Below are 9,869 nucleotides of genomic sequence, written 5' to 3'. Positions count from 1 at the left end.
AACACAGAAAATAAAAGATACCATGACAATACGATAAAAGATATGTATTTCCGTCGCAAATTGCTATTTGCTGCTTATAAAAGCTAGAGTCGATGAAAGAAGGGTCTTACCTCGATTTTAGGTTCGTAATTCACCTCAAAACCTTCAAATATATTCAAACCCCTGTTGTCCCAACACTGAAGTGTGATATGCTACGCAATCGATAAAAGAAATTATACCACGATGATGAGCCCAACGCGTAGAATAACTTTCGTCAAGGACTTAAGTCGATAAAATCTATACTTCACTTGATCCTTGAAATGGGTTTCTCTAATTTCTCTGGTTTTTAGCTTAAAAATGAAGAAAAATGTCGAAGGAGAAGATATATGTAACATTCCACCGACTTAGGGCCCCACCTCACGTGCCTGCTTGCGCAGTCCCACGAAAATGCGAATATCTCTCTATTCTGAAGTCGTATGAATGAACGGTTTGATGGGTTGGAAACTAGACTCGTAGACCTTCGATTTCATAGCTTGCGGGGACCACAAATCTTAATAGATTGGGAGAAAACGTCCGAGACATTTGACTCAAATTTCAGACAAATCTTTAAAAAGGAATTTACAGTAACTTTCGCCAACTTTTATTTTGCCACTTATCTTAAAATATCACATAACACATCATTTTTAATTTATTACTCACCCTCCTTGTCTTTCCACGAAGATACGAGTTAATTTAGACGTTTTAAAAAGTCGAGGTGTTACAACTAGACTCTTATATAGACATCTTACCATAATAGCTCATATGTGTTCATAAGTGAGTAAAAATCCTTTCACTTTGAAACACTTAGCAAGTGAGTGAACCTTTCACTTTACATTACATTATAATCATGAGAACTACCTTTCAATCATATAGCAATTATACCATAATATACCTACATACTTCATAGCTAATTGAAGTGTAGACGGGTTAAGAATGAGGAAACTAGGTCATCAACACCATAACAACACATTAGGTATAGCATTATTACAGTCTAAGTAATTCACCTTTCATACTTGAGTTCAAAGAAGAACCAACCTTCATACCTTCTTTCCCTTCATGGTACACCCGTACTTCAATTACCAAACAATTCATAACCAATACATAATACAAGGTAATTCATGAAGTCATAACATAATCAACATCAATATAAGGAATTGACATATTCCCTTCATAGCCTTCAAGGCTTCATTCAAAAACTCCGCCCTAATTTTATAGAGATTATACATAACCTAGGGTATAATCATCATACAAACATGAATTACATAACATCACATTCAATTCATATCCTTCTATCAATATCCAACACAAACTAGGGTTAGAATTAGGAATAGAAGGAGAAACATGGGTCTCATTTGGAATTATTCAAGAAACTACCAATACAACATAAATTCATCCATAATTGTTCATATAACACCAATCAAAGTTAGTTTAGGACATCAATTTCACTTTAGAAAGAAGACCCACTTTTTTGGATTGAAACATAGAAATTGGAGATTTTGAAATTCATCTTGAAGGGGCCTCTTGGGGAAATGAATCCCAAGAGTGATAAGCAACCATACCTTATTGACGAATTAACCATAAAAATCCGAGTTGCAACCTTGGAGAGTTGGTCTTCTTCTTGAAGCTCCAATCTTCTCACTACTACAAAAATGAACTTTAGCGGCAATTTTTTTGCGGCAATCACTGATGTATTTGTGCAGGGTAAACTATCAGCGACTAATGTATAATGGCCAGCAATAAGTACATTTTTAGTAGCAAATTTAATGAATAGCCGCAAAAGAGCTTTTTTTTTTTTCTAAAAACAGTACTCCCGCCTTTCTGTAAAACTTTTCCCCTCCCGTTTTTCTCCAAATCCTAGAGAAAAAAGCTTTTCTACACTTTTAAGGTAAACATTAATAACCTAAAAAGCTCTCCTACACAAATAAGGAAAAGATTACTTAAAACATCTCCAGGAAAATAAGGATTCAGCAACCTAAATCATTATATTAGGACGCACAGATGACATATATCTCTCTCACAAAAACGGCGTCCAGCAACAACAAGCTTTTCAGAAAATTTTAGGTATGTAGATTGCTCCACTCAACTCCTCTGTTTCTATGATTTTCTATAACTTTTGTTGCTCTGTAGATCGTCATCTAGAATACAGTGTGTAATTATTTTCTATCATGTTCATTAATCAATATTTAAGCATTAACAAGGAAAACATAGAAAACATACTTGACGAACTAATCAGTTTTAGGCATTAATTGTGATTTCCAAGTGATTTGATTCGTAAAAGTATGTTTTCCTCTGTTTGTGATCTTTGGCCGTTTTGATTATGAGTAAAGATATGTTCTTTTAAATTTTCAAGTTTAGCGATTATATAGACCCTCTGTTTTGACTCCATAAACTCTCTGTAATTTATACTCATGTTAAATACTTGAAATCGTGATTATAAAGTATTGAAAACATCAGTCATATGAATCTTATTTTATGTAGATGTGAATTGTTCAATTAGTTCGTTTTATTATGTATCTTTAGGTTAATGATCCATTGTAATGCCGAAGCCAATATTTATATATCTTGAACTGTCGCAAATCACTATTTAGCAATTAAATTTTAAAGATGTCTCTCAACTGTAAACACGATATAGCTATAGGTAATGATTTACTATCACTACCTTGGACTTTGACGATTTCAGATGTTTTTATGTGAATTATCAAATTTGTAGATGCTTTGATTTTGTTTGGATTTTATTTTGGCCTTCATGTTTGACATTTAAGATTGTTTCCTCTGAATTCCTAAGTGACTTTTGTACTTGAAGAACATTAAAACAGCACCTGTAGCCCCTCTGTTTTTAGAAATTAGTTGCAGCCCATTTATATCGACTAAATCTTGAGCAAGAGTTGTAACGACATATAGTTTCAGCATTACTATCTTGCTAAGCCTTGAATTAGTAGTGACATCACTTTATGGTGGATATATTCTCTGTGTTTTACCTTGAGACGAAAAAGAATGGGATCAGTGTCATCTTATAAGATTCAGCCCGAGAAAGTAATTCAGTTAAATCACGTTAAGGTCTGTGTGAACAAGTAAAGTCCTTCAGTCTTCCTGTCAGCAAGTTTTTCTCATCTGCTTCTCAGTGCAGATGGCTTTGATAATTGGAGTCTGTGTAATCCCCTCGCATTCTGTTAGAGGAAGTGATCTACAGGAGAATTTCTTTACTTCTAGGTAGAGTGAATTCTGAAATCTGAGCGGACTGCTAAAGGCGTGATTTAAAGTCCCTCTTGCTTATAAGTTTACTGAACTGTTAGCTGAATGTTCCTGGTTGTGTTTGCTGTCTGGCATGCATAGTTCCTATTTCTCTAGTAATCGTAGAAACTTCATGACAGCGTATCATAAACAACATCATTACTGTTTGGCATGCATAGTTCCTATTTCTCTTCTTCAATTTTTCTTTGGCTTCAACAAGTTTCTCTTCCCACTTCACTTGCAATTGCCTTGGACAAGTTGCTTAGACAGGTTGCTGGAGAGTTTGTTGAACTCGCAATTACTTTTCAGAACGTGCAACAAATCATTTTCACCTTCTCATATTATCAATTAATTTAAACATGAAACATACAACTATAGAGCTCTAATTACTGTTCTCACTACATTTAACACTCATCAGCTTCTATACCTAAGAATTATTGAAAATTTCGACAACAAAATAGGTTTTGCATACACTTAGGAATCACTGCACATTAGATTAGATGGACCTACATACACTTAGGAGTTTATGCATAGTAGGAATATGTCAATCTGGATTAACAAAAGACCTTAACAACTTATGGTTTCATCTTTACTATTTCACGCATCTGTTCTTTGCAAATCTGTCCAGTAATTGGACTCACAATTCCCTTGGACAAGCTGCTGGACAAGTTGTTGAACTCGAAATTTCTTTTCACTGGGTGCTACAAATCATTTTAACCATCTTAGATTAAAAGACAATCAGAAACTTTCTTGTGGTCCTTTTTTTTATTTTTACTAGGTGTGTGGTTGTATAATTTGTTTATTTTGTTGGAGAAACACATGAAATATAAATCAATTTATTTAAATGTGAAACATCCATGCAAGCATCTTTAATAATTGGTTGTTTAATGTTTGACTTGTACCACCATTAATTTCTATACTTTTAGAAATTATTTGTTTCCTAGTTAGATTAACTAAAGATCAAACACGAGTTGTAACAATGATTGATCTCATTACAACTGAAGGCATTGATTCCCTTTAGGACTTCATTGAAAGATACCGAACATATTGATTACCATCTCCTGTATTGCACCCTATGTACTAATAGGATGGATATTTTATCTGAAATATATTTTTGATTAATTTTATCTTTTTTAATTAACGTAATTGCAGAAAATAAGATCATTTCTTGAACGCCATGAACAATTCTAGAAATAAAAGATGGATGTCTTTTGATAGACTTAGTAAAGAATACTTGGATGGAGTAGAAGATTTTTTAAATCATGCATTTTCTAAAAAACAAGCAGGAGAGAAAATTCCATGTCCTTGTATCGAATGTGTACTTATCCATCAAGTAAATCGAGCAACAACTTATGATCATCTAGTTGTTAATGGTATTATGCCATCATATGATAACTGGTTTTGTCACGGAGAGACTCTAGAGCGATTAGACAATACCGAAGTAAATAATCAGAAGCAGGCAACTGTAAGAGGTGATGATATGAGAGGAATGATACATGATGCCTTTGGAGGTTGTACGGAGTTTATAGATAGTGACATCAATGAAAGAGGTGAGATGGAGCAAAACATACAAGAAAATGCTGATCATCCATCTGAAAAGCAACCTCATCCAGAGATGGATAAGTTTGAATGACTCATGAAGGAGGCAAATGAAGAATTATATCCTGGTTGCAAGAAGTTTAGCAAATTATCATTTTTGTTGCATATCTATCGTACAAAATGCATATTCAAATGGTCAAATGAATCCTTTAATTCATTGCTTGGACTACTGAAGGACGCACTACCTGAAGGATATAAATTGCCTTCTTCTTTCTATGAGACCAAAAAGATAATTGAAGGTTTGGGCTTAAAGTATGAAAAGATTCATGCTTGTCCTAATGATTGTATGCTTTTTAGAAAAGAATTTGCCCATACGGATGTTAATGAATGCAAAGTTTGTGGGGCTTCTAGATGGAAAAATAATGATAAAAAAATTCCAGCCAAGGTCCTAAGGAATTATTGTTTCTGGAATTATTTTCTGTGAATGGATTGTGTTAATGCACATGCTTCTCAACACATGTAAGTCTTTTTTTCTTGTTTTGATCACATCTAGTTAGTTGTCCACTAACTTCTTGTTGGCTAGCTGTACATGTTCTGGTTGATCTTCGGATAAAAATTACGAGAGGAAAGTGTGCAGGGTAGTGAACATTAGCTTTTAGTATAATCCCATTTTGCTATGTCCATAGGCTGGCCAATGAGTAGTAGAGAAACATTATGTCCATAGGCTGGCCAATGAGTAGTAGAGAAACATTAAGACTAATGCTTCTGTGTTGAGTATAATCAAGGATCTTTGCAAATAAACACCTAACATGTCTACTTGTTTAGCTCTTTATGCTTGTCCACAAAGTGTTTCTAATGCACTTCCTATTCCTAACTGTTAGGAAAACATCAAATATTTTTCATAAGATTTTTAACACTAACTGTAGCAAAAACATTTCCTCCATTTCAAAAACGAAAGCAAAACACTTAGATTGAAATAGAAGAAGTAATAGATTACCAAAGCACCATAACAGAGTCCAGCAATAGCAGAGTTTTCTACAGATACAACAGCAAACTGTAGGACTCCAAGATGGCCAGCAAGTCCCACATATAAAGTAAACAAATTGAGCTAGTGAGATGAACTAGCATGAGCCATTTAGCACTACAGCTTCAGCCACTAGCCCCAAATAAATTTTAATCATGAACAACCAGCTCAACAGAGTATGGCCAGTTTTCTCTTTGGGATGGCATCAAATATCTTTGGGAGAACAGCCAACTTTCCACTTTTGTGTTATAGCTTGATTTAAGTGTCAGTTCTTATTGATATATCTCACAACACATGAACATGTTGCACAACACCTGGAGTATTCATGATCACACACGCAACTAGAGGGAGTATTCACGATCACACACACAACTACATAGTACATAGAGAGTGGGAAAACTGGTATCAAATTAACTCACCTTATAATCCATCAAAATAAACTCATCAGTTACAACATGAACTAATCTGAAAATAAAGGACTCTGCCATTTTCCATTGTGATTGATCTCCTCAAGTGAAGGTTAATATGAAGAGAACATTAGCTTTTTAAGTGCTAGTATTAGAACAGTGCTAAATGCCCTGAGTTTATTATTATAAAGCATCTTTCAGGTGTTTAACCATATGTGTTTTTCCATTTGATGACTTTCAAATATTATTTTCATTCTAGGTAACTTAGCGACAAGAAAGCCTCGTGGTCCTACTTTACTAAAAGATGTTTGGAAGCTTCCTCCCGGAAAGACAATTGATGTGTCGTTTAATAGTCGTAACCAATCTATTGGGAAAGAGGGGCGAAAGCTTGCTAGCTTTCTAGGAATTGTTGCAAGAACTCTAGAATTAACACCTCTAAATGTAGATGATTGGAGAAACTTTGACAACGAGCAAAAGAAGAAATTGGTGGATTTTGTAAGGGTATGAGTTAGTATTATTACTATGAGAACAAACTCAATTTGTACATGATATTATCTTTTATATATTGACTTTTATTTTGCAGAAGAAGTTCTCTTTTCCAAAATGTGGAGAAGCGTTTGTCTTAAAGTCACTAGGAATGAAATGGAAAGACTACAAGTGTGAAATTAAAGGTGAGTATATGTCAAAATATAAGACTAAAGACTCTTTGCTGAAAAATAGACCAAATCGCATACCGAGAGATCAATGGAGTGGTCTAGTCTCTTATTGGCTTTCTGATAAAGCAAAGGTATAAAAAATCTTGACAACACGCCTACTTTCTTATTTAACTATGTGTTGATTTTAGTTATGCTACATTTTTTTTTATAATTTGTAAGATATTATTTAAATATTTCAACAACAGAGGCGTACCCAAGCAAAGAGAAACAATAGGGCCAATCAAAAGATGCCTCACACAGGAGGATCCAAAAGTATTGCTACATTGATGCATGAACAGGTAAATCTGTGAAACATATTTTTAACATTTTTTAGTCATGCATATCTAACATCAATTCTATTTCTTAGGCTGAAAATGGAATAGAGCCTACACGAGCAGAAATTTTCTTATTAACTCATAAAAAACGTGTGGATGGTAGACCACTGGATGATGATTCTGCCAAGGCAATCGTAAGATTTCTTCTTAACGTTATTTTTTAAATCATGAAACAATTAAAAATAAACATTACAAGTGAATAAGCCAATTTCAACTTGGATTTATTGTGTATTTTATAAACAGGACATGATAAATGAAAGGATGACCAATAATGAAAGATCTACCGACCAACCTCCTCACAATGTTGCTTGGGAAGGTGATGTGTATTCTCAAGTGTTGGGAAATGAGAAAAGTGGGTATGTTCGTGGTTTAGGACTTGGTCCAACTCCTTCAGTTCTGTGGGGTAGTAAATCTTCAGTAGAAAATATTGTTGTAGAAGATTCATCCAATGAGGCTGTACAAAGGTTAGAACAAGAAATAACTAAGTTAAAGGAAAAACAAAATGAAGAAATGGATCTGATGAAGCAAAATCATGAGAAGCTACAATCAGAATTACTCCGAATGAGACAATTCATGCAAAAGTATGCTCCTAATGAATCTTTTCCTCAAGATATCAATGACACCTCAAATGAACAGGTAACTAAATGTTACAAGTCTTAGAAATTTTTAATGAAATGTTAATTTATAAAATGATTATTAACTAATGTCTTAATACTTACAGGTTCCCAACCATAATAGCGGTCAAGGAGTACCACAATCATCAAGGATATCTAGTAATGCTGAAATTACTCTACCTCATGGTACTACTCATCTTTATCATTTGACGTTACTCTTTGAGTTTTCATTACTAGTGTTTCTTGTATTTGTTTTTAATAGATCTGTCCGCCAACTGAACTCACAATTTGTAGTAGTAGTAGTAGTAGTTCTTCTACAAGTGTAGACTATCTTTCTGGTTCCATTTGTTTTATCGTCTGTATTCGAATGCTTGGAATTTGTTGTTTATTAGTGGTCTGGATCTTTTTAGCTTCAGATGGGAGTTCCTGAGAGTTATTGTATTTAATAGTACCTGCACAATCAAAACCTCTATCAGTTAAAAAAATAAGCAAACTAGTTCCCTTCTCTTAGAACATGTGACACTTGGACATAATAGCTAGGTTTGTATATTTCCAACTTTTGTACGATAAGTGGTCAAGTGTTAGAGATCTCTTTTATCCAAATTCTGAGGCAACTTTTCTGGGTTTGTCTTGGAACAAAGAATGATATGAGCTTTTCTTGGTTTCTCAAGTTTATTTGATGTTTGTTTGGTTTCAATTTTGAATGCACAAGCTGTACATTTATATTTCTTCACAGTTCACTCGTAGTCTTGGCTATCTTCTGAAGAGAGGGTTCAGTACCAAGTACTCTCTTGTACTATTTCCCTCTCCTCCGCCTGAGTTTTTTCTTTGTCCTGCTCATCCTCTTTTGGTTGTTCAATGTGTTGATCCTGTGACATTAGGTTAATAAAATTGTTATGGGAAGGGTTCTTATTAATAGCTGCCTAGACTTGAGTTTCTTTGTGAAGTCCTTTGTTGTGTTGACTTGAAGTTGCAATATTTCCTCTATCAGCACTCTGATCTGGTGCTACTTGGTTCTTCATGTTCTGTGTTTTCTTCCTCTTGGGTGTGAGGTAGAGCTTCAGTACTCTTTTGTTTTCCTATCCCTTGAGTTCCAGTCTGCTACTTGATTTTTTACTCATGATCTGCTGCTACTTGGACGCCAAAAGTCCACGAATGTTGTGACATACACATACAAGCAAGCTAAAAACAGCTTTCAGGAAAAATTAAAAAAAAAAAATTATCTCTAGGATAGATCTCAAGACATTCAAGTTCACACCATCTATATTTCTTTCAGCCTGCCTCTAGGCCACTGTAAAAGTTGCCCAAGTTCCAAAGCTACACCACTGCAAATAATCTTGTCCAGTGGTATTACTGATTAACTCAATACTAATCAAGACCCATAGGTATCATGGTACTCCAGACACCTTTATTAGTGATGTAGAATGTACTGTGTTGTTTGATTAGGCAAAGAAAAAGTCTAGCTAGTAACTGTAACTCGGAATGAAATGCATCTATTTGAGCAGATGTCAACCTCTTTTCCATAGTCAAACTAATGAGCTCGTGAAGCACTGCAACTACTCGCTTTTGAGCTTTCAAATCTTTACGCATTCAAGTATGGAGAAGGAACTCCTTCTTCGGCCATTTCTGAACTTCCTTAAGATAGTTCATGTTCGGCCTAAATCCTGCAGCATAATGCATTTGAAACGCAAAGGGACCAACATAGTTTCCATATTTCAATACTTTAATCTTCTCTTTTGAAGTCAGGACCTCTTCACACGACAACCTTTCCTCCTGGGCAATGACAGCTAGAAAAGAATGTCACTCCACCTCCATTAGCACTCTGATCTGCTGGTACTTGATTTTTTTACTGTCTTTTGAATATCACAGCAGGTAGACCTTTCTTAGTAGTGATTTTAGGGGTTGCCAAATTTAGAGGTGTTTCATCCTCTAAAAAATAATTCATTTCTTCGATTTTTTCATCTCTTTGATTTGATGGCACAAAAATGAAAATGGATGCTTTTTAC

The 9,869-nt window shown here is 34.6% G+C and overlaps 1 protein-coding gene across 1 annotated transcript; it reads left to right on the top strand.

Annotated features, from left to right (window-relative positions):
* The first annotated feature begins 4,627 nt into the window (after nt 1-4,627).
* LOC125869753 (uncharacterized) lies at nt 4,628-8,293 on the top strand. Its single transcript, XM_049550193.1, has 8 exons — nt 4,628-4,799; nt 6,479-6,720; nt 6,803-7,006; nt 7,121-7,213; nt 7,282-7,383; nt 7,493-7,885; nt 7,971-8,049; nt 8,274-8,293. Exons 1-8 carry the CDS (start codon nt 4,628-4,630, stop codon nt 8,291-8,293), a joined length of 1,305 nt encoding a protein of 434 aa, XP_049406150.1.
* Nucleotides 8,294-9,869: the final 1,576 nt, after the last annotated feature.

This window comes from Solanum stenotomum, chromosome 7 (assembly GCF_019186545.1).
Source record: "Solanum stenotomum isolate F172 chromosome 7, ASM1918654v1, whole genome shotgun sequence".
Classification (NCBI taxonomy): Eukaryota; Viridiplantae; Streptophyta; class Magnoliopsida; order Solanales; family Solanaceae; genus Solanum; species Solanum stenotomum.
Note: the sequence above shows the minus strand (reverse complement) of the source record. Positions and strands in the feature narration are given on the sequence as shown.

Excerpts from the sequence above, each read along its gene's own strand:
- LOC125869753 (XM_049550193.1), top strand. The coding sequence starts at position 4,628 with ATGCCATCATATGATAACTGGTTTTGTCACGGAGAGACTCTAGAGCGA. Across the intron at positions 6,721-6,802 it reads AATTGGTGGATTTTGTAAGG|AAGAAGTTCTCTTTTCCAAA; the intron begins GTATGAGTTAGT and ends TTTATTTTGCAG. Across the intron at positions 7,886-7,970 it reads ATGACACCTCAAATGAACAG|GTTCCCAACCATAATAGCGG; the intron begins GTAACTAAATGT and ends TAATACTTACAG.